The sequence below is a fragment of the Acanthaster planci genome, linkage group LG01 (genome assembly GCF_054643075.1).
Source record: "Acanthaster planci isolate LZ-2023a linkage group LG01, COTS_SCS, whole genome shotgun sequence".
NCBI classification, from domain to species: Eukaryota; Metazoa; Echinodermata; class Asteroidea; order Valvatida; family Acanthasteridae; genus Acanthaster; species Acanthaster planci.
In genome coordinates, this window is record NC_141777.1 from 34,505,656 (window position 1) to 34,529,909 (window position 24,254).

A 24,254-nucleotide genomic window follows, 5' to 3' on the forward strand; every position below is an offset into this window, starting at 1 on the left:
GTGTAGTACTGACACATTTGTGATGCTAAGTCACTTCCGCCCATGTACTTAATATAATCGTTGACGACTGCAGGTCTTTGGATTGTACGACGTCCGGTGGAACGTTTGAGACTCATTCAAGGAAAAACATTTCAAGCTTTATTTGGCCGACTTGCGTGGTATGTACTGTTTAAAACCGAGTTGTCGGCAAAGTGGAGAAATCGAAGTAGTGCCATAAATCGGTTGCGAGACACTGTCGACGGATACAAAGGACTTCAAAGAACTTCGCACCTGGACCAGTACATTGTGTAGCTATGCCTTTTGTTGATGCCCATCGAGAACAGCAGTGCAACAAAGGCCATCATTTCAGGAACATCCTTTGGAATCCAAGTACACTGAGAGTTAGCGGATTCTGCAGATATCGGTTGGTCTCCCTCACCAGCAATTGCTAAACTGCTTCACAGAAGAAGAGTTAAAATATCTGTAAGGGTGACAGATGACTGAAATTCTGGCTACACCCAGTCGGTTCCGTGAAGTTCACAGGTAGTGGCTTTTGGTAAATGGTGGTTGCTTGCCTACGAAGCAGAATTAAGTCAAAAAGATTGGACCATGTTTTCCGAGAAATGTAGTGCTTCTTGAAAAATCAATTTTTTTTGTAATGAAATGTTTTTTAAAACAGACCGTACTTTGGATTTTTGAATTCATTTTCCAAAACCGAATGAAATCTTTCGTACCTAATATATCTTTTTGGATGAAACTTTACACACCTTACAACTTTTTAGGATTCGAATGAAATTTTTTGACCCAACACGTTTTTAAGATTCGAATAAAATTTTGTACACCTGACGTGTTTTTTAATCCCCACATGTAACATGTGGGGATTTTCTAAGAGCCATAAATAAAGTGTTTTCCATTGACTTTTAATATATAGTATCTTTCAATAAGATTCACAGCCAAGTGGAAGGGGAGTTAAATTCACTCAACATCAATAACAGACTTGTACAACTGTGGCTAAAACCCTGTTCTTGTTCACCTCCATACAGTTTCACATAGCATGCTGCCTTGTTATGTCATGAGACTTATATTATAGTGATTGCAAACTGGCGTCCCTGAATGTCACGCGTACAATATAATTCCACGAAACCTGAGGATTAAACCCCTGATGTCGATTTGACATTCAGTGACCCTACCATGCACTCCTTGATTACCGCTGGAAGGCGAATCGAATTTCACTGAGATTTCGTATGTTCTAATATAAAGTTTATTTTTTTAGAAATGTAAGCCTTTAACTAATTTTTCTACTTGTCAATAAAACCTATAAAATGAGCCCAAGAGAGAATGCATGAAGACATGGTGTGCTCTTCAAACGATGCCAACTGAAATGGTTGAAAGTAGTTCCAATTGTTGAAAAGTCTTCAAAATTATTTGTTTTTTAAAAAACGTAATATCAACATTGTCATCTTATCCTGTAATCTGCCTGTCTATCTTTTCTAAAACCTATACTGAATCTTTTGCTGGTGTATTATCAATTAATCTTTTTTGCTTCTACTTCTATCACATAGGGTGATGATAACCATTTAAATTTGCTTGACAAAATAAAATTAGCGGGCTTATCCTACCCCCCCCCCATCTAAAAATGGGGGTATTTCCCCAATATCCTACTCCAGGATCTAGTGTACCCATGGAAGTGCTGTTATTGGGGTGCGAAAAATATCGAAGTGAAAAGAGCCGGTCAACAGGGGGTGAGGCAGCATCACGTCCATTCGATGCCATCGGCCATGCCCATCCCGTCACCGGGCCATCGCCTGTCACCATAGACAGTAGTTTGTAGTGCGCTGATTTGACTGCAATGGTCTTCAGAATTCGTCAGCAATTCACGCCAGTATTAGTGGTAAATACCGTCCATTGTAGCACCACATATCCACTGATGATGTAGCCCTTCGTCAAGGCCTTCGCGGCTGTGTTTATTTGTAACTGCAAAGGGGCTGGACCGGAGACCGCATGCACGAGTGGAGCGGCCACGAGGCCTTTTCCAACTTGTCAGGAATTTCTTATGTTTTCCTTCGTGTTTTCGATTTGTGGGATAGCAACCAATCATAAGCGAGGGGTCAGCACACATTAACCTATTAGGCCTATGCAAATTGAAAGTGGGCCTATACGAATGATGGCGAGCGTGTAGGTCAGTTGTCTGAGCAGTATTTGGACAGTTTTTCCAACTAATTAGAATATGCGTTTGACCTGAACCATTTCAACAACGCCCCTAAAATACAATGGTACAACCTGTGGTGGGCGATGGCCCACCGATATAGTGAACAAGATAAGCACGCATAACACAACGTGAAAGCATGGCACTCACATTCATACGAAGCTGTTGATCGGAGATATTCAATCAATTTTGGTCATTATTACAGCTAATAACAGTTTTTGTTAAACGTCGTCTTCGGTAAGTATCGTTTATCACCAGTCTGTTGGATGAGAACCTTCTTTATCGGCGTGTGGCCTGAGTTTCAGTGTCGTCCCTTGCTTACTAAATAGGCCTATTTTTGATTTTCACTAGCTACATTCGGTTCAGTAAACCGAATCTCCCCCAAATAAGTTTGTCCATCAGGATTTTTTTCTGCAAAGAACGTGTCTGTCATTGGCATTTTAGAACCTTGTTCGCAGGGGTTATAGAGGTTATGCGTTTTGGTTGGATCCTGAGTTAGCATCCTCTTCACAACTCACCGCCTCAAGATACAAAATAAGAGACTTCAACAATGGAACCTACGCAGTCTCCTGTTGAAGGACAGAGTATGCTGTCCAAAACCTTGAGTACCTCCCAGCTCTTTTCACTGAGAACCACGCATGCTCATAAAAGAGCTACTTTGCATGGGGCTACAGCAAATCTCTACAACTAAATTAAAATAACAAAGAAAATCCTCCAGTGTATTAACAATGCATAATCTCTTTAATGGTAAAATCTTGCCGTCTAGTTATCACCTCACATAATATTTATACCGTAATTTGTAGTTAGCTGTAAGCTGATATTTTGACTTTTTACAAATAAACAGTCCTCGCTGTTTCTGTTTCTGTCATATCTTCGGAGGTCTCCTTTGGTAAAACTAAAACGATGATATTGAACAAAAAGCAGAACATCATTGAGATATACAAAACAGAGAAACTCAAAAAGGAACATTCAGGTAAGTTAAAATTATATATACACCATAGTCTGTGTTCTCAATCTCAAAATCCTCATTCAGGTCCATTTTACATGGTAAGATGTTACAGGTGTTTTTTTTCCCTCATCAACATACAGAGGGAGGGCTGAGACTGTTTGCACCTTATGTTTGGTGGCCTCCATTTTGGCACAAGTTCCTGATTGGTTTATTTATTACCTGCCAATCATTGTAATTTTAGCCTGCGTCGTATTATGTTGCAAAGTTGGGTAATGGTGATTCAAAATAAAAGAAGTGGACACATGCATGTATGAACAAAACGTTTGAGAGACACGAGACAGTCTTATTTGATGCACGCACATTATCCATAATTCACAATTTTTATTACAGACAAGATGGAGACTGATGGTGGGTACGGCTGGGTCGTTGTCTTTGCTACCTTTTTCACAACTCTCATCGAGTTTGGTACGTTCAAGAGCTTGAGTGTATTCTTAACTCCTGTCCATGAGACTTTGGAGTGCCCAGTATCCAATCTTGGTACAGTCTTCGCTATGTCACACGCGATCTGCTATATAGTGGGTAAGTATGCTCGTATTGAATCTCAAGGCAGGGTTGTCACGTGGGGAAGACTGTAAAACAACCATAAATAAGACTGCTTGTTAAAACAAACAAATTCTGAAAATTACAATAGATAGCATTTACACGGTTCAATTTATTGGTTGAAGGTGCCTCTTAATGGTAGTGCATTGTAATTTCGTCGGTGCAAATTGGATTGGATTAGCAGGAGAAAAGTAAAAGCCCAATAAAACAGAAGTGCGTGAAACAAGGTTTGTTGTACCATTGTAACATAGAACTTTCCTCCCGTTAAGTTTAACTAAATTTGAAGAAAGTAAGGCCATGTAGACAGAGGTAAGAGACTTTATGGGAAAACTTTCGCAACACATTATTCAATGCGCAATCATGTATATTCACAAGTGACAAGCTTTGCATCAACTTATGACCTACTTTAATTAAGTTCCTGATTTTGCACTGTTTTGCCTTTCCGGTCCGATTTTACCTCCACACCACTTGATTTTTACTTGATTGCCTGTGGCATTTCGCCATTCTTCAACTTCATGGCTGAGCATCTGAATAAAGCGTGATGACGTTTCCTTCTCACTGTACATTTTTCATTGTTTTATAGTAAAATAAAAATCATTATGTTTGATCTTCTTTCCGGACTTTTGTTCACATTTAACAGGACTTGCCAGCTTCCTTTGAACAGAAATTGGTTAGACACTCTTAAAGTTTTAGTGCTGCTGAAAACCAGTAAAAGTGATCTAAAGCGGAGGTTTCTTGCAAAACGACAAATTCCACTCTGACAGACCATAAAACTTATATGAAAAGGTCCACGGTCAATCAGTGCTGCACTCTCAAAATAAACACATCCCATAATGCCAGTGACCAACTGATAGTGGGACATTGTGTGGAGGCCGTAAATAGCACTCATGCCTGAGTGAGCCTGAGCGTTTAAGGCCGAAGACCTGGCCTTTGCTGAGTATTAAAATCACGTGGGTACATGTGTAATAAATGGACTCGGATTTGCTTCGTCGTCGAGAAAATCCTGTTCACACATGGTAAGGGCTGGTGGAGGTTATTTATAGGTTATTTATGTCCGACAAACACAAGCCTACACATTCGCCGTCTCAGCCAATTGTGAACGCGAAACGCCGGTGTATTGCTAGTCTTGGTTCCAAGACCTTCCTGTTTATTCTGAGATACGAACCATCACCGTGTTGCCGTGTTTCGCCTTGTAAAGTACACCGCACCCTGCATTATACCCAGCAAGAAATGAGACCGAGGGGTACCGCCCTCCAACATGTCCAATCCCTATACACATTCCAGACTATTGTTACTTAACACTTCCCCCAAGATGTCTGAAAGGAATTCCCCAGATTCCTGTGAGACAATGACCAACACAAAGCAGGGGGCGTTCTCTCCGTCTCATACCCTGCTGCATATGCCCTGCATGTAATAACGGATCGCGGCATTGCGAAATGCTTCTTGGCTACAAGACTAGTACCAGTCATCTTAGTCATACGCAGGCTTTGGGCGTACATGTGTCAGTGTACACCCCTGCAGAACCTTACATCAACACGGCACACTTACGACTTTTTTTTTTAATTATTTCCCCTTTATGAGTAATATTGAATATCATTTTAGTAGCTGAGAAGTCCAAAATATTCCTCACAGTCCACTTTATCTTTTTCACCGCGAAAAAGTGAGGGGATGAATAACAGTCCATCATCCTGGTCAAAAAGTGGGGGATTTATACTCCCCGTCCCACGGGGTTTACGCCCATCCCTCCCTCAGTTGTGCCACAACTGAAGGGGCCGAATAAGTAAAAAGGCCGGAATGACAAGTGACAACCTCGTCTTCAAAAAAGATTACGAGATTTTATACGAGAAATAAGAGATATTTCATTAAAATATAACTCTCTAATATTGATGCAACAAAATAGCACTGATGTGATAAAACATTCACTCTTATGGTAAAACCAAAGGACATTTTCTTTCCAAAAGGGATGTCCTTTTATTCTCACATAATAAACAATTTTTTGCATACTCAGCTGGAAGAGGCTCTCTTCCGTGGCTTTCACTGCATTACTTTGATAATGTATTTATTTCAAAGAAATCATTCACTTTTCTTTCAGCTCCACTTAGCGGCAAAGCAGCCACAACACGCTACGGAAGTCGTCCTTTCGTTATGGCTGGTGGTGTCTGCAATCTCGCGGGGCTCCTTGTGTGCTCATCTTCAACATCCATTGGATTGTTATTTGTTGGTATGACGCTTCTTGGTGAGTGGGTTCCGTACAAATTAAATGGCACCCTTTTCGGTTTTCTTTGCGTTAAGAAAAGTGAAACTAATGCAAATAAACATTTACTATTGGCAAAGTGTTTGGTAATTACGGTTTCTGTTGAAGGTATGTCTGTCATTTCGTTCTTTGCATCCCGCCGTCACTTGTTTAACAGTTTTCAATTTCTTTTCTGGCCGTAGTTCAATTATTAAACACACTTTTCACTAAACTCTCATTCCCTTGAAGTCTGACACCGGTTCCTTTATAAAAGCATTGACTGTTTATTTTAATTTTCACAGGCATTGGCTTTACGATGTCCTACGCACCGTTAATGATCACAGTAGTTATGTACTTCCCAACAAGGTTTGCATTGGCCAATGGCGTTTTAAGCACGGGAGCAGCCGTAGGCATGATGGTCATACCTCCTCTAGTGGAGCTTCTAATTAAAACATACGGCTGGCCGAATGCAATGGCTGTTCTTGCTGCCGTCAACTTCAATGTCACTGCTTGTGGAGCTTTGGTAAGGCCGCCCCTGGGGACGCACCAAAGACTCATCAATGCTGCAGATGAGGCTGACACATCGACAGATCCAAATCTACCACATATTTCGCTTCTCCGCTCTGTTGTCGTATTCCTAAAAGATATCCCCGAGAAACTCTCACTGGATATCTTTATATTGGCACCAGCCTACAGCGTCTACCTACTAATTTGGTTTTTGAATGGAGTAATTTTTAGTGCATGGCTGATCTACCTGATCCCACACGCTATATCGAAAGGAATTGATGCCCGTTTGGCAAGTTTCCTGGCGACAGCGGGCGGTATAGGCAACCTGGTTGTAAGAGTGGTTCACGGGCCGGCCATTGATCGAGGACTTATAACAGCACTCAAGCTGCTCGTTCTGCTCTCTGTGCTTAACGCTGTTGCCTTCTTCGTTGATATGGTGTCGTATGATCACTACCATGTACTGGTGATCCTGGCTATAGTAAATGGGGCCGCAGTTGGGATTATCGGTATTATCGTCATGCCAGTTGCTCAAGAAGTTTTGATCGAATCAGACCTTTCCGTGAAGGGATATCTGTTGTCTTTGCCGATCCTCGCTCTTGGTGAAGTATGTGGCGGTGTATTTGCAGGTAAACAATGGAGTATTTTTTGTGATGTTAAGCTTACATAAACCTCATAATGATAAGCATTTGTGTCTCTTTCTCTCCATGGAGATTTACAGCCTCTTCTGTGATGACAGTTAACCGGTAAGCTCGGGATGATGTTGATTTCTTTAAGTTGCAGATAATAATTTCTGGTGCAAAAACATATGCACGGTCATGCGTTCTCCTCAAGATTCTCAAAAAAGTCTGGTTCCAGCTAAACCCACTGGGGCACTGAAATTTTTTTTCACTGTCGGTTGCGTATACAAATAGCCATTTGGAGGGCTTCCCGGTAAGCACTCCAGTGCAGTTGACAAGGACGCTGAAATCCAATCTGTCCTGTCAAATATATCCGTCCTGTCAAATGTACGCGTCCATAATGAGTGGGCTGAGGAGACAACACTGTAAGAACTAGGTCAAAGTCTAAGGGTGCACCCTGGTAATTAGGCCCTAAATATGTCCGCCGAGCTCATTAATAAAAGTTATACACTCAAAATATTCTATATTAGAGAGTCCTGAGAGCCATGAAATTGAGGAATTGGAGAAATGTGGCACTGAACCCCTGGCCCGGACTCTGGGCGTCAAATTCTGAGTAATTTGGGTGCAGTTGGGTCCGAAAATGGCACTATTTGGCCGTTTTGCAGAGGGATGGTTTTTCAAAATGGCAACTTTTCTGGGCAGGGACATTTTCTTCATTTTAGGGGTGGTGTGCTTCTGGTGAAAATTTCTCAAAAATTCATTGGTCAACCCCCCGAAAATTGAAAGGAAAATGAAAGGGGACATGTCGATCATCGTATTTCTGTGCAGCCTGGACATCTGTGAGAGTTGTGAGTATTTTTAAGATTATTGCAAAGTGTGGGGATTTATCATTGCAGTCTATGGGAATTTATTTGTAGTGGTGCACCCTATAGATCTTGAAAATGGTGGCGGCCATGTTGTTCTGACTGGGATTTAAACATTTGCCTTCTGTAGCAGTTTCTCTCAACTAAGCTGAAATGGACATAATTAAGATGAAATAGACAGGAAAACAAATTCTTTGACACTCTGTACCTCTGATTTTGAGGTTTTTATTGCAAAAACACCACAATGGAGTAAGCATGTATGTACATGGCTGGACTGCTAGAAAATTGTAAACAAAACATGGTGAGTGTTTTACCTCAGTCACTGCTTGTTCTTTTCTGTCTTCTTTGGGCTATTCTTTTACAGTATTATTCAAATTGTACACAGAAGAGACATATTTTTTTATTCAGTCAGTTAAAAATCTCTCAAGTCTACTTTTGGATCGGTGGCGAATATCCTGTGTGGACTTGACTTAGTTTGGACAGCATGGACGATGTGTGGCTTGTCCAAGGTAAGAAGTTTGAAAACACAGCGCAAAATGGCCGAACTGGATTTATGGTGCAAACGAGTCAAGCTGATAATTGCCAAAAAAAGCAGACTGGAGTCGTGGAAAGGATGCCTTGTTTGGCATGGGTGTGTGAGAAGAATTGGAGAGCAGGAGAGGGTGACATATGGAATGATTTCTGTAAAAATGCCCGGCTCGAACAAACGCACTCTGAAGACTGTACACAGGGTGGCTTACATGGTACACACTGGAAATTTAAATCTGCCACGGCAGTGCGATGTAAGTCACCTGTGCCATAATTCATTGTGTGTCTGCTTCGGCCATCTTTCCCTGGAAACAAGAGCACAAAATAATGCCCGAAAAGTGTGCAAAAGACGGCATAGGTGCCAAGGGCACGGTGAGCTCAGGGACTGCATCATTTGAGTTTAAGCCTCTGAAAGGTATTTTTGCTGTTGACATGCCAAAAATTAGTCACTGTTGCAATACCTTACTTTTTTGGAAAACGTTTGCAGTAATTATGTTCACTTTGGATGAGGAGGCAGTCAGTGTTTGTGTCACACTTCAAATCATCATTTGGCTTGGGATCTAGTTGGCCACGTTTGTAAAGTGGCTGCGTGGTATAGTACAGATGGAACCTTTGTGAACGCAATTGAGCCCTGCGTGATCTGTATTGCTGACTTTTTGCACGTTTGGCATGATACTTCTGTTTCTTATCCATTTCAGCGAGGGCTTTTGCAGCTGGCGAGCCACCAGTTATTGGGCAACCTGCAGCTCTACACTTTCGGACTATTGAATTTGCGTGTCCGTTATTGACCAAGTGCACTGCGCTGTGATCCCTACAAGCTCCATTTCTTGAGAAGGTTTGTGTTCCTTTTGGGTTGGTTACAGAAAAGGCGTGATTCATAGATTCAGCTTTCTGAGTACTGGTACCATATTTAGTTTTGTCCATGGCTTCTTGGCAAAGTCTCTTGCTTAGTACTCTGAGAAGAGTCTGTTCGTCACAAGTTGACAATTTCAGTTTGCCACGGGCATTTACTGGCAGGTATGGAAATTTATATTTACCACCCCTACAAATTGGTGACCACTTTTTGCAAAGGTCGTGATTTCCCATGTAGCATTGAGCGATTGCACTTGCTGCATTTGCTGACATGGTTTTCATTTTGGAAGAGTCCCCACCACCGTTTTTGAGTATGGCAGCAGCCTCGGCCTGTGCCCTGTGGCTGACATCATCGGCAAATCGATCCTGCAGCTTTGTCTTTTCCTTTTTAGTTTGGCCTGGAAACATATCTGGACTGAATTTTGCATGACTTAGGGCTGCACAGAGGGATCGGTTTAAATGAGGGGGGTCTAATAAATGCTCGATTTCCATACCTGCAGTCTTACTTTGCATATGGGAGCTTACACCTTCTGCCAGACAACCGTCGGCATCGGTTGTCACTCTATCTACAAAAAGAGGTTCTGTACAGTTTAAAAGTTTTTGTGCACACTGAATGCCGCCTTCACGTTCGTCTCCCATGTTGTAGTTCGCTGGGCGAGTGGCTGTGCATTTCCCGGCATGCTTGTGATCCCCTGCTTTGGAACTGTCACATTTTTTGCATAGTTTGTTCTCATGGTGGTACATGATGACAAATTTGCTGGTTGTGACATTTTCACAGACAACATCTCTTGTCTGCGTTGCTGGGATGAAGGGTGTTTTCTTGCGACAGTTTCGAAGAGGATTGTTATATTGTCTGTCGGTCTCCACTGCAACTGGACTTTCTCGCTCGTAACCCTGCAGTTCATGAATGTCTTTCACGATTGTTCTCTTGTTGCACATGTCTCTTTCATTTTCTGCGGTGATGATTTCACCGCATTTGTTTGATGTGTTTTGCAGGGCACTCACCGAAGGAACAGTTGTGTCCATTGCTGACAAGAGCCTCCTTGCACCAGCTGTTGAAATTCCAGTGTTGTACAGGCCCACCGAGAGCGCCATGTTTGGAGCGGCGGTCCGTCGTCCTCGCCCCCTCTGTGGAATCTCCGTGAACAGTTTTCTCTTCTCGCTGCAAAACCCACACTTCTGGCAGGACATCATCTCGGACACGCCCAAACCTCGACGCTCCTCAGCATCTGGCATCAGCGTGGGGCGGCCATCGCAATCTGGATGCACCTGTTGGTGATCTAGAATAGCCTGGGCACCCAGGTCGACTGCAGAATGGATGTCGACAAACCGGTATGTCGCTCGGACCCCTCCTTCGGACTGATCTGCTGCTCCCTGGCACTTGACTTCTGCATTCGTCTTGTGTTGGAGGTTGTCAAGAGGAGAAGTCTCGGCAGCTTTGGGACGGAGCAGCATGACATCCCTTGTCGGCACAGCATTGGGCGTGGTACAAAAGAACCCCTGTTCATCTCTGGCAACAGCGAGTTTCATCTGCTCTTGTGTTGGCCTTATGTAGACTGTTGGTGAGTCCAGCTTCAGTTGACTGTCTTCTGGCATGCATTTTGCAGGTGACAAGTTATGGCCTTTCTGGAACCAACTTTTCTTCCTTTTGTAAACTGCACGTCCCAAGCGACCCATTTTGCAGAAATAGCTTGCACTGCAAGTTTGAGCAACTTTCTACTCTGTGTGACCATGTGGCACAGTGCATGTACTATTTAATACTCACTGTTGAACCCCAGCATGATGACCAAATCACATGGGAGTTTATTTCTTTTGTTATTTTATGGCAGGTTGGGGGGGGGGTGGGGGGGGGAGAGAGGGAAAGATTGGTCTCATGAAATCTTTGGGGACAGTAATTAACCAAGCTAGGACAATGGAGACTGCAGAGTGAAAAGGGCTTGGCCAAGGAGCCATTATAGGGGTCGTTTAATAAATCTTCAGCTGGGAGTTGCAGGCAATTAAATGGACAGCCACATGTGGGAATTAAAACATGTCATCAAAGGCCCATTGTGCACAGTTGTGGATTTTCCAAGAATGTTTAGTTGCTGAAATAAACTTTCACAAATATCCTGTAATCTTTAATATGTCAACAGTCACCTGTAAAATACAGAGAACCTTGTTCAATTCAACAATGTGTGTTTCAGCTGTGCTGAATATTACTTAGACACCCCCCCCCACTTTTTCACCTCCCTCCGCCCCTAAAGTGGAAAAAATCACATCAAAATGACCCCAGATGGACCCAAAAATAACATGCATGTGTAAATGAGGGAAAATTTCTCACAATTAGATGTGGAAAGGACAGAATTGAGTGCCCTCATGATGCCCAAGACATGCACAACAGTCGTGCTTTCCCATTGAAAAAACTGGGAAACACCATAGCCACACCCCTACACCTTAAGCCCTGTGGTTTCTCAGAGGAACAGTACTTTTCAAATTTTTTTGCAGAAAATTACTTCCCAGATAATTCTGCTTCCACTGATTGGACTCTCATGCCAAAATATGAAAGTTGCCTGCTATTAAAGGGTGCACCCTGGTAATTAGGCCCTAAATATGTCCGCCGAGCTCATTAATAAAAGTTATACACTCAAAATATTCTATATTAGAGAGTCCTGAGAGCCATGAAATTGAGGAATTGGAGAAATGTGGCACTGAACCCCTGGCCCGGACTCTGGGCGTCAAATTCTGAGTAATTTGGGTGCAGTTGGGTCCGAAAATGGCACTATTTGGCCGTTTTGCAGAGGGATGGTTTTTCAAAATGGCAACTTTTCTGGGCAGGGACATTTTCTTCATTTTAGGGGTGGTGTGCTTCTGGTGAAAATTTCTCAAAAATTCATTGGTCAACCCCCCGAAAATTGAAAGGAAAATGAAAGGGGACATGTCGATCATCGTATTTCTGTGCAGCCTGGACATCTGTGAGAGTTGTGAGTATTTTTAAGATTATTGCAAAGTGTGGGGATTTATCATTGCAGTCTATGGGAATTTATTTGTAGTGGTGCACCCTATAGATCTTGAAAATGGTGGCGGCCATGTTGTTCTGACTGGGATTTAAACATTTGCCTTCTGTAGCAGTTTCTCTCAACTAAGCTGAAATGGACATAATTAAGATGAAATAGACAGGAAAACAAATTCTTTGACACTCTGTACCTCTGATTTTGAGGTTTTTATTGCAAAAACACCACAATGGAGTAAGCATGTATGTACATGGCTGGACTGCTAGAAAATTGTAAACAAAACATGGTGAGTGTTTTACCTCAGTCACTGCTTGTTCTTTTCTGTCTTCTTTGGGCTATTCTTTTACAGTATTATTCAAATTGTACACAGAAGAGACATATTTTTTTATTCAGTCAGTTAAAAATCTCTCAAGTCTACTTTTGGATCGGTGGCGAATATCCTGTGTGGACTTGACTTAGTTTGGACAGCATGGACGATGTGTGGCTTGTCCAAGGTAAGAAGTTTGAAAACACAGCGCAAAATGGCCGAACTGGATTTATGGTGCAAACGAGTCAAGCTGATAATTGCCAAAAAAAGCAGACTGGAGTCGTGGAAAGGATGCCTTGTTTGGCATGGGTGTGTGAGAAGAATTGGAGAGCAGGAGAGGGTGACATATGGAATGATTTCTGTAAAAATGCCCGGCTCGAACAAACGCACTCTGAAGACTGTACACAGGGTGGCTTACATGGTACACACTGGAAATTTAAATCTGCCACGGCAGTGCGATGTAAGTCACCTGTGCCATAATTCATTGTGTGTCTGCTTCGGCCATCTTTCCCTGGAAACAAGAGCACAAAATAATGCCCGAAAAGTGTGCAAAAGACGGCATAGGTGCCAAGGGCACGGTGAGCTCAGGGACTGCATCATTTGAGTTTAAGCCTCTGAAAGGTATTTTTGCTGTTGACATGCCAAAAATTAGTCACTGTTGCAATACCTTACTTTTTTGGAAAACGTTTGCAGTAATTATGTTCACTTTGGATGAGGAGGCAGTCAGTGTTTGTGTCACACTTCAAATCATCATTTGGCTTGGGATCTAGTTGGCCACGTTTGTAAAGTGGCTGCGTGGTATAGTACAGATGGAACCTTTGTGAACGCAATTGAGCCCTGCGTGATCTGTATTGCTGACTTTTTGCACGTTTGGCATGATACTTCTGTTTCTTATCCATTTCAGCGAGGGCTTTTGCAGCTGGCGAGCCACCAGTTATTGGGCAACCTGCAGCTCTACACTTTCGGACTATTGAATTTGCGTGTCCGTTATTGACCAAGTGCACTGCGCTGTGATCCCTACAAGCTCCATTTCTTGAGAAGGTTTGTGTTCCTTTTGGGTTGGTTACAGAAAAGGCGTGATTCATAGATTCAGCTTTCTGAGTACTGGTACCATATTTAGTTTTGTCCATGGCTTCTTGGCAAAGTCTCTTGCTTAGTACTCTGAGAAGAGTCTGTTCGTCACAAGTTGACAATTTCAGTTTGCCACGGGCATTTACTGGCAGGTATGGAAATTTATATTTACCACCCCTACAAATTGGTGACCACTTTTTGCAAAGGTCGTGATTTCCCATGTAGCATTGAGCGATTGCACTTGCTGCATTTGCTGACATGGTTTTCATTTTGGAAGAGTCCCCACCACCGTTTTTGAGTATGGCAGCAGCCTCGGCCTGTGCCCTGTGGCTGACATCATCGGCAAATCGATCCTGCAGCTTTGTCTTTTCCTTTTTAGTTTGGCCTGGAAACATATCTGGACTGAATTTTGCATGACTTAGGGCTGCACAGAGGGATCGGTTTAAATGAGGGGGGTCTAATAAATGCTCGATTTCCATACCTGCAGTCTTACTTTGCATATGGGAGCTTACACCTTCTGCCAGACAACCGTCGGCATCGGTTGTCACTCTATCTACAAAAAGAGGTTCTGTACAGTTTAAAAGTTTTTGTGCACACTGAATGCCGCCTTCACGTTCGTCTCCCATGTTGTAGTTCGCTGGGCGAGTGGCTGTGCATTTCCCGGCATGCTTGTGATCCCCTGCTTTGGAACTGTCACATTTTTTGCATAGTTTGTTCTCATGGTGGTACATGATGACAAATTTGCTGGTTGTGACATTTTCACAGACAACATCTCTTGTCTGCGTTGCTGGGATGAAGGGTGTTTTCTTGCGACAGTTTCGAAGAGGATTGTTATATTGTCTGTCGGTCTCCACTGCAACTGGACTTTCTCGCTCGTAACCCTGCAGTTCATGAATGTCTTTCACGATTGTTCTCTTGTTGCACATGTCTCTTTCATTTTCTGCGGTGATGATTTCACCGCATTTGTTTGATGTGTTTTGCAGGGCACTCACCGAAGGAACAGTTGTGTCCATTGCTGACAAGAGCCTCCTTGCACCAGCTGTTGAAATTCCAGTGTTGTACAGGCCCACCGAGAGCGCCATGTTTGGAGCGGCGGTCCGTCGTCCTCGCCCCCTCTGTGGAATCTCCGTGAACAGTTTTCTCTTCTCGCTGCAAAACCCACACTTCTGGCAGGACATCATCTCGGACACGCCCAAACCTCGACGCTCCTCAGCATCTGGCATCAGCGTGGGGCGGCCATCGCAATCTGGATGCACCTGTTGGTGATCTAGAATAGCCTGGGCACCCAGGTCGACTGCAGAATGGATGTCGACAAACCGGTATGTCGCTCGGACCCCTCCTTCGGACTGATCTGCTGCTCCCTGGCACTTGACTTCTGCATTCGTCTTGTGTTGGAGGTTGTCAAGAGGAGAAGTCTCGGCAGCTTTGGGACGGAGCAGCATGACATCCCTTGTCGGCACAGCATTGGGCGTGGTACAAAAGAACCCCTGTTCATCTCTGGCAACAGCGAGTTTCATCTGCTCTTGTGTTGGCCTTATGTAGACTGTTGGTGAGTCCAGCTTCAGTTGACTGTCTTCTGGCATGCATTTTGCAGGTGACAAGTTATGGCCTTTCTGGAACCAACTTTTCTTCCTTTTGTAAACTGCACGTCCCAAGCGACCCATTTTGCAGAAATAGCTTGCACTGCAAGTTTGAGCAACTTTCTACTCTGTGTGACCATGTGGCACAGTGCATGTACTATTTAATACTCACTGTTGAACCCCAGCATGATGACCAAATCACATGGGAGTTTATTTCTTTTGTTATTTTATGGCAGGTTGGGGGGGGGTGGGGGGAGAGAGGGAAAGATTGGTCTCATGAAATCTTTGGGGACAGTAATTAACCAAGCTAGGACAATGGAGACTGCAGAGTGAAAAGGGCTTGGCCAAGGAGCCATTATAGGGGTCGTTTAATAAATCTTCAGCTGGGAGTTGCAGGCAATTAAATGGACAGCCACATGTGGGAATTAAAACATGTCATCAAAGGCCCATTGTGCACAGTTGTGGATTTTCCAAGAATGTTTAGTTGCTGAAATAAACTTTCACAAATATCCTGTAATCTTTAATATGTCAACAGTCACCTGTAAAATACAGAGAACCTTGTTCAATTCAACAATGTGTGTTTCAGCTGTGCTGAATATTACTTAGACACCCCCCCCCACTTTTTCACCTCCCTCCGCCCCTAAAGTGGAAAAAATCACATCAAAATGACCCCAGATGGACCCAAAAATAACATGCATGTGTAAATGAGGGAAAATTTCTCACAATTAGATGTGGAAAGGACAGAATTGAGTGCCCTCATGATGCCCAAGACATGCACAACAGTCGTGCTTTCCCATTGAAAAAACTGGGAAACACCATAGCCACACCCCTACACCTTAAGCCCTGTGGTTTCTCAGAGGAACAGTACTTTTCAAATTTTTTTGCAGAAAATTACTTCCCAGATAATTCTGCTTCCACTGATTGGACTCTCATGCCAAAATATGAAAGTTGCCTGCTATTAAAGGGTGCACCCTGGTAATTAGGCCCTAAATATGTCCGCCGAGCTCATTAATAAAAGTTATACACTCAAAATATTCTATATTAGAGAGTCCTGAGAGCCATGAAATTGAGGAATTGGAGAAATGTGGCACTGAACCCCTGGCCCGGACTCTGGGCGTCAAATTCTGAGTAATTTGGGTGCAGTTGGGTCCGAAAATGGCACTATTTGGCCGTTTTGCAGAGGGATGGTTTTTCAAAATGGCAACTTTTCTGGGCAGGGACATTTTCTTCATTTTAGGGGTGGTGTGCTTCTGGTGAAAATTTCTCAAAAATTCATTGGTCAACCCCCCGAAAATTGAAAGGAAAATGAAAGGGGACATGTCGATCATCGTATTTCTGTGCAGCCTGGACATCTGTGAGAGTTGTGAGTATTTTTAAGATTATTGCAAAGTGTGGGGATTTATCATTGCAGTCTATGGGAATTTATTTGTAGTGGTGCACCCTATAGATCTTGAAAATGGTGGCGGCCATGTTGTTCTGACTGGGATTTAAACATTTGCCTTCTGTAGCAGTTTCTCTCAACTAAGCTGAAATGGACATAATTAAGATGAAATAGACAGGAAAACAAATTCTTTGACACTCTGTACCTCTGATTTTGAGGTTTTTATTGCAAAAACACCACAATGGAGTAAGCATGTATGTACATGGCTGGACTGCTAGAAAATTGTAAACAAAACATGGTGAGTGTTTTACCTCAGTCACTGCTTGTTCTTTTCTGTCTTCTTTGGGCTATTCTTTTACAGTATTATTCAAATTGTACACAGAAGAGACATATTTTTTTATTCAGTCAGTTAAAAATCTCTCAAGTCTACTTTTGGATCGGTGGCGAATATCCTGTGTGGACTTGACTTAGTTTGGACAGCATGGACGATGTGTGGCTTGTCCAAGGTAAGAAGTTTGAAAACACAGCGCAAAATGGCCGAACTGGATTTATGGTGCAAACGAGTCAAGCTGATAATTGCCAAAAAAAGCAGACTGGAGTCGTGGAAAGGATGCCTTGTTTGGCATGGGTGTGTGAGAAGAATTGGAGAGCAGGAGAGGGTGACATATGGAATGATTTCTGTAAAAATGCCCGGCTCGAACAAACGCACTCTGAAGACTGTACACAGGGTGGCTTACATGGTACACACTGGAAATTTAAATCTGCCACGGCAGTGCGATGTAAGTCACCTGTGCCATAATTCATTGTGTGTCTGCTTCGGCCATCTTTCCCTGGAAACAAGAGCACAAAATAATGCCCGAAAAGTGTGCAAAAGACGGCATAGGTGCCAAGGGCACGGTGAGCTCAGGGACTGCATCATTTGAGTTTAAGCCTCTGAAAGGTATTTTTGCTGTTGACATGCCAAAAATTAGTCACTGTTGCAATACCTTACTTTTTTGGAAAACGTTTGCAGTAATTATGTTCACTTTGGATGAGGAGGCAGTCAGTGTTTGTGTCACACTTCAAATCATCATTTGGCTTGGGATCTAGTTGGCCACGTTTGTAAAGTGGCTGCGTGGTATAGTACAGATGGAACCTTTGTGAACGCAATTGAGCCCTGCGTGATCTGTATTGCTGACTTTTTGCACGTTTGGCATGATACTTCTGTTTCTTATCCATTTCAGCGAGGGCTTTTGCAGCTGGCGAGCCACCAGTTATTGGGCAACCTGCAGCTCTACACTTTCGGACTATTGAATTTGCGTGTCCGTTATTGACCAAGTGCACTGCGCTGTGATCCCTACAAGCTCCATTTCTTGAGAAGGTTTGTGTTCCTTTTGGGTTGGTTACAGAAAAGGCGTGATTCATAGATTCAGCTTTCTGAGTACTGGTACCATATTTAGTTTTGTCCATGGCTTCTTGGCAAAGTCTCTTGCTTAGTACTCTGAGAAGAGTCTGTTCGTCACAAGTTGACAATTTCAGTTTGCCACGGGCATTTACTGGCAGGTATGGAAATTTATATTTACCACCCCTACAAATTGGTGACCACTTTTTGCAAAGGTCGTGATTTCCCATGTAGCATTGAGCGATTGCACTTGCTGCATTTGCTGACATGGTTTTCATTTTGGAAGAGTCCCCACCACCGTTTTTGAGTATGGCAGCAGCCTCGGCCTGTGCCCTGTGGCTGACATCATCGGCAAATCGATCCTGCAGCTTTGTCTTTTCCTTTTTAGTTTGGCCTGGAAACATATCTGGACTGAATTTTGCATGACTTAGGGCTGCACAGAGGGATCGGTTTAAATGAGGGGGGTCTAATAAATGCTCGATTTCCATACCTGCAGTCTTACTTTGCATATGGGAGCTTACACCTTCTGCCAGACAACCGTCGGCATCGGTTGTCACTCTATCTACAAAAAGAGGTTCTGTACAGTTTAAAAGTTTTTGTGCACACTGAATGCCGCCTTCACGTTCGTCTCCCATGTTGTAGTTCGCTGGGCGAGTGGCTGTGCATTTCCCGGCATGCTTGTGATCCCCTGCTTTGGAACTGTCACATTTTTTGCATAGTTTGTTCTCATGGTGGTACATGATGACAAATTTGCTGGTTGTGACATTTTCACAGACAACATCTCTTGTCTGCGTTGCTGGGATGAAGGGTGTTTTCTTGCGACAGTTTCGAAGAGGATTGTTATATTGTCTGTCGGTCTCCACTGCAACTGGACTTTCTCGCTCGTAACCCTGCAGTTCATGAATGTCTTTCACGATTGTTCTCTTGTTGCACATGTCTCTTTCATTTTCTGCGGTGATGATTTCACCGCATTTGTTTGATGTGTTTTGCAGGGCACTCACCGAAGGAACAGTTGTGTCCATTGCTGACAAGAGCCTCCTTGCACCAGCTGTTGAAATTCCAGTGTTGTACAGGCCCACCGAGAGCGCCATGTTTGGAGCGGCGGTCCGTCGTCCTCGCCCCCTCTGTGGAATCTCCGTGAACAGTTTTCTCTTCTCGCTGCAAAACCCACACTTCTGGCAGGACATCATCTCGGACACGCCCAAACCTCGACGCTCCTCAGCATCTGGCATCAGCGTGGGGCGGCCATCGCAATCTGGATGCACCTGTTGGTGATCTAGAATAGCCTGGGCACCCAGGTCGACTGCAGAATGGATGTCGACAAACCGGTATGTCGCTCGGACCCCTCCTTCGGACTGATCTGCTGCTCCCTGGCACTTGACTTCTGCATTCGTCTTGTGTTGGAGGTTGTCAAGAGGAGAAGTCTCGGCAGCTTTGGGACGGAGCAGCATGACATCCCTTGTCGGCACAGCATTGGGCGTGGTACAAAAGAACCCCTGTTCATCTCTGGCAACAGCGAGTTTCATCTGCTCTTGTGTTGGCCTTATGTAGACTGTTGGTGAGTCCAGCTTCAGTTGACTGTCTTCTGGCATGCATTTTGCAGGTGACAAGTTATGGCCTTTCTGGAACCAACTTTTCTTCCTTTTGTAAACTGCACGTCCCAAGCGACCCATTTTGCAGAAATAGCTTGCACTGCAAGTTTGAGCAACTTTCTACTCTGTGTGACCATGTGGCACAGTGCATGTACTATTTAATACTCACTGTTGAACCCCAGCATGATGACCAAATCACATGGGAGTTTATTTCTTTTGTTATTTTATGGCAGGTTGGGGGGGTGGGGGGGGAGAGAGGGAAAGATTGGTCTCATGAAATCTTTGGGGACAGTAATTAACCAAGCTAGGACAATGGAGACTGCAGAGTGAAAAGGGCTTGGCCAAGGAGCCATTATAGGGGTCGTTTAATAAATCTTCAGCTGGGAGTTGCAGGCAATTAAATGGACAGCCACATGTGGGAATTAAAACATGTCATCAAAGGCCCATTGTGCACAGTTGTGGATTTTCCAAGAATGTTTAGTTGCTGAAATAAACTTTCACAAATATCCTGTAATCTTTAATATGTCAACAGTCACCTGTAAAATACAGAGAACCTTGTTCAATTCAACAATGTGTGTTTCAGCTGTGCTGAATATTACTTAGACACCCCCCCCCACTTTTTCACCTCCCTCCGCCCCTAAAGTGGAAAAAATCACATCAAAATGACCCCAGATGGACCCAAAAATAACATGCATGTGTAAATGAGGGAAAATTTCTCACAATTAGATGTGGAAAGGACAGAATTGAGTGCCCTCATGATGCCCAAGACATGCACAACAGTCGTGCTTTCCCATTGAAAAAACTGGGAAACACCATAGCCACACCCCTACACCTTAAGCCCTGTGGTTTCTCAGAGGAACAGTACTTTTCAAATTTTTTTGCAGAAAATTACTTCCCAGATAATTCTGCTTCCACTGATTGGACTCTCATGCCAAAATATGAAAGTTGCCTGCTATTAAAGGGTGCACCCTGGTAATTAGGCCCTAAATATGTCCGCCGAGCTCATTAATAAAAGTTATACACTCAAAATATTCTATATTAGAGAGTCCTGAGAGCCATGAAATTGAGGAATTGGAGAAATGTGGCACTGAACCCCTGGCCCGGACTCTGGGCGTCAAATTCTGAGTAATTTGGGTGCAGTTGGGTCCGAAAATGGCACTATTTGGCCGTTTTGCAGAGGGATGGTTTTTCAAAATGGCAACTTTTCTGGGCAGGGACATTTTCTTCATTTTAGGGGTGGTGTGCTTCTGGTGAAAATTTCTCAAAAATTCATTGGTCAACCCCCCGAAAATTGAAAGGAAAATGAAAGGGGACATGTCGATCATCGTATTTCTGTGCAGCCTGGACATCTGTGAGAGTTGTGAGTATTTTTAAGATTATTGCAAAGTGTGGGGATTTATCATTGCAGTCTATGGGAATTTATTTGTAGTGGTGCACCCCTAAGGCCAGACGGTGTATCTCAGAGATACATGAGAACTGTGTATATGATGAAGTTATGCCTTAGTTCTTGGACACATCATTGATATTTAACGACAACCCTACTTTTAAAGTGATCACGTTTAAAATTTAATGGACAGTCAGGTGACCTTCTTCAAAACCTGTTTGACAACTACCGCAGTACAAGCCTAACAATCATATTTCAAACAATTTGGACTTTTGTTTATGTCATCTTTGAAGGCCTAAGGAATTAGGCTACCTTTGGGAGCTTTTTACACGACATGGCAAGGGAGGGAATGTAATAGACCAAAATCGCCTTTTTTCCTCATTTTTCCCTTTGGGGGAGGCTACTGGGGGACGATCCCCGTTTCCCCCCTCCCCTTGGATCCGCCTTTGCTTCCAGCTGTCTTTATACACGTAAGGAAAACATGTCGACTCTTTTCACAAGTGAAATCTTGTTATACTCCATCTCAAACTTTAACAAACCTGAACATCGAACTTTTCTTCAAGGATAGGATAACATCATTATTTAATGTCTCATTGTAACGCCACCCGTTAAGGTTGCCCTGAAAAAAATAGTCTGACAATGGCGGCCCACCCAAACACTCGACGCTTTCTCATATTTAAAGAATTGGCGCTTGTAATTGAAGGAAAGGAGGTATTCTTTGGAGGCGTGCTCTCAAACACTGCGTAACACTGCAGCAGCTGGTCGATCCACTGATGAAACTTCATTGGTCTTGGCAAATCCGCCGGTCGCAGCCGATGTCGCTTGCGCATTTGGGCCGGGGTGCATGCCCAGGTCTAGCTGAGTGATGCAACAGAACGTGGCATATGATATAGGCCCAGTCAATTCTCTCTCGCACTGACATACAGGTTGGCAGTCCGCTGCAGCACCACCATATTTCGCTATTTTCCGCCCTCGGTTAAGACTGAGACTGGTACCCTTATCCGGGTACAAGGATTCTCCAGATTTTGCTGGCTGCAGATGAATCTCGACACGAATCACTGCAGAAATGCATCGATAATACCATTTCGTGAAACTCTCTCCACGATAGCTGAACACCAACTACAATCAATATCTGACAAGAGTTGCACAAATTAGATAAACATATTTCTTATGCGTCGACAGTTTCAAATCGTGTTTAGGAGTCAGGACGAATCCTGCCCCCCGGCAAGATAGCATTACCATCAGATCAGATGAATAGGGCACAAGACCTTATCTACCTAGTGGAAAGTAAGGGCAACAATGTAGGACAATACCTTAACGCCAGGAAAAACAAGATATGATGTGAAACACCAAGGATCATCATCATCCGTTGCTCTTCTTCGGGTGCGAAGGACTGTTCTACCGTTTGCAATGCTCTAATAGTACATCACAAATCCATCAAAATCATACAATCTTAAGCTGAGTCACAGTTGCCTCTTCAGTGAACTGCAATAAAACATTCCTTTGTCACTTTTCACCCGGTTGTCTTTTCAGGGAGACACAAATGTACAAAGAATTTAGATTAACTGGGATCGTAAAAACCGGTGTGTTTTTCTTATTTCCTGTACATGAATGCATGTGTGTAAGTCCGATAACTGTAGATTGTGTGTTTTGTTTTTACTTCTAGGTGCGTTTTACGAGATGATCGGGAATTACAATTTGGCTTTCGTCTCCCTTGGGGGCTTATCAACAGTCATCGCCATTGCCATTGTTGCAGAACGAACTTATGCAGTCTGGTCTAAATGAGTATACTACGACGCACTCACAGCGTTGATTTAGATCTTTTTGTATGTCAACTGTTTAATTATTTAATTATGTTATGGTGACATGTTATGGTGACAAGGCTTTGTCACAGAGAAATTGTCTAAAAGTGTCAGGACATTCTTGTCATTGACAATGACAATGTATTCATATTTGAGGGTGGAGCTAATGTATTCATTCATTCTCAGTAACGCTGTACTGTTTGCACATTCCATAATTCGGAAATGAATCGATCCGGCTGAGCATGTAGAATCTTTCACATGTTAATCTTAATCATGCAAGTTAGCTTTTGGTTAAGTTTTTCCTTATTAGCTGTGATGTGTTCCGATTGTGCTTTAAACATTACTGAATACCCTGAAGCTCACGTCACCAAAATAGCAACAAATTATTCAAGCAACTTATGAGCCTCAAGCTGAACCAAGAAAGGAGGCAATTTTCTTAACAACGAAGACTCCTTTGGTCGTCACTGGAGTTCGCTGGTTCACGAACGACTATGAAATGCCCGCGTTACTCTTGCATTGCTACCAACAAAATGAATACTCCCGACCAACATGGCTCCTTTCAACCGATAATGAGGTGCTTCTGCTCAAGGCTTATACTATTACATTGTGAATCTGTTCGGGTATCAACCCACATATAAACATTTTCTTATCGCTCTTGAATGAGATTTCATCCAAAAAAAATATGTAATACATTTTTAAGTTTAGAAATTGGCCTATAGAAAAACAAAATCCTGGTTAGCCTACTTACGGCGCTACGCAGAAATGCTTTTATAATATTATAATGGATTACTTTGTGATGTTTCATTAACATTTTTAAAGTTATCAATTTTACATTTCTGTCATAACAATCTCAGACATTAAATATGAATACATGTAATATCATCGAAAACTGTAACCACCAACTTTATCACATCTGTCTCGTATAATATAATGTTAATTTTGAAAATTTTGAACTGCACGAATTTCACATACTTGATGAAACATTAAATATGAGGCAATCACATTGTGTTACTTTTTATTGATCGTAATATTTTCTTCTCAAGTCTTTACTCTGTTTCAACACTTTTGATGTAGTAATGACTGGATGGTTCAAAAATTAGTATTTGAGGCTGTGATTTTTGAAAGGGAAATTATGCAACATATCAAAACAACAAGAGTGATACGTACATTTTGAACAAGAACTGGACCTAAAAAAAGTTTTCTGGACATCGTATTATATTGTGGTGTGTTAAAGATTTTGCCGTTCGAATTATTCTCTTTTGGACATCAGCAAAACCTCCTACAGTTCCACAGTAGTCAGCTCTAGATAGCAATGTTGCGAAGAAAGGCTGGGTTTATTGCCATGCCGATGTCACACGATCAGAAATAAAACCACTGAGAGTCGCGAGGTGCCAAATTACGGACACGCTCAGTGGTATCATTCGCAATGACA

General features: G+C 43.0%; 2 protein-coding genes across 8 annotated transcripts; both read left to right on the forward strand.

Annotated features, from left to right (window-relative positions):
• Positions 1 to 2,091: 2,091 nt before the first annotated feature.
• On the forward strand, positions 2,092 to 23,838 carry LOC110979647 (monocarboxylate transporter 13-like). Its single transcript, XM_022235649.2, has 5 exons — positions 2,092 to 2,422; positions 3,525 to 3,713; positions 5,827 to 5,970; positions 6,270 to 7,100; positions 22,687 to 23,838. The coding sequence occupies exons 2-5, from the start codon at positions 3,530 to 3,532 to the stop codon at positions 22,803 to 22,805; spliced, it is 1,278 nt and encodes a 425-aa protein (XP_022091341.2). The 5' UTR covers positions 2,092 to 2,422; positions 3,525 to 3,529; the 3' UTR covers positions 22,806 to 23,838.
• Positions 7,539 to 20,076, forward strand: LOC147800691 (uncharacterized). 7 transcript variants are annotated; one of them, XR_015424236.1, is made up of 10 exons: positions 7,539 to 7,939; positions 8,363 to 8,463; positions 9,181 to 9,317; positions 10,331 to 12,294; positions 12,718 to 12,818; positions 13,536 to 13,672; positions 14,686 to 16,645; positions 17,069 to 17,169; positions 17,887 to 18,023; positions 19,037 to 20,076. XR_015424236.1 is itself a non-coding variant. In XM_087132582.1 (8 exons), exons 6-7 carry the CDS (start codon positions 15,004 to 15,006, stop codon positions 17,954 to 17,956), a joined length of 318 nt encoding a protein of 105 aa, XP_086988708.1. In that variant the 5' UTR covers positions 7,946 to 8,463; positions 9,181 to 9,317; positions 10,331 to 12,294; positions 12,718 to 12,818; positions 13,536 to 13,672; positions 14,686 to 15,003; the 3' UTR covers positions 17,957 to 18,023; positions 19,037 to 20,076. The 7 variants fall into 7 exon arrangements, 2 of the variants coding, with proteins under 2 accessions (XP_086988708.1, XP_086988718.1); XR_015424237.1 differs by lacking the exon at positions 7,539 to 7,939 and adding an exon at positions 7,946 to 8,255; XR_015424234.1 differs by lacking the exon at positions 7,539 to 7,939 and having other exon boundaries at positions 7,946 to 8,463; positions 14,686 to 15,251.
• Positions 23,839 to 24,254: the final 416 nt, after the last annotated feature.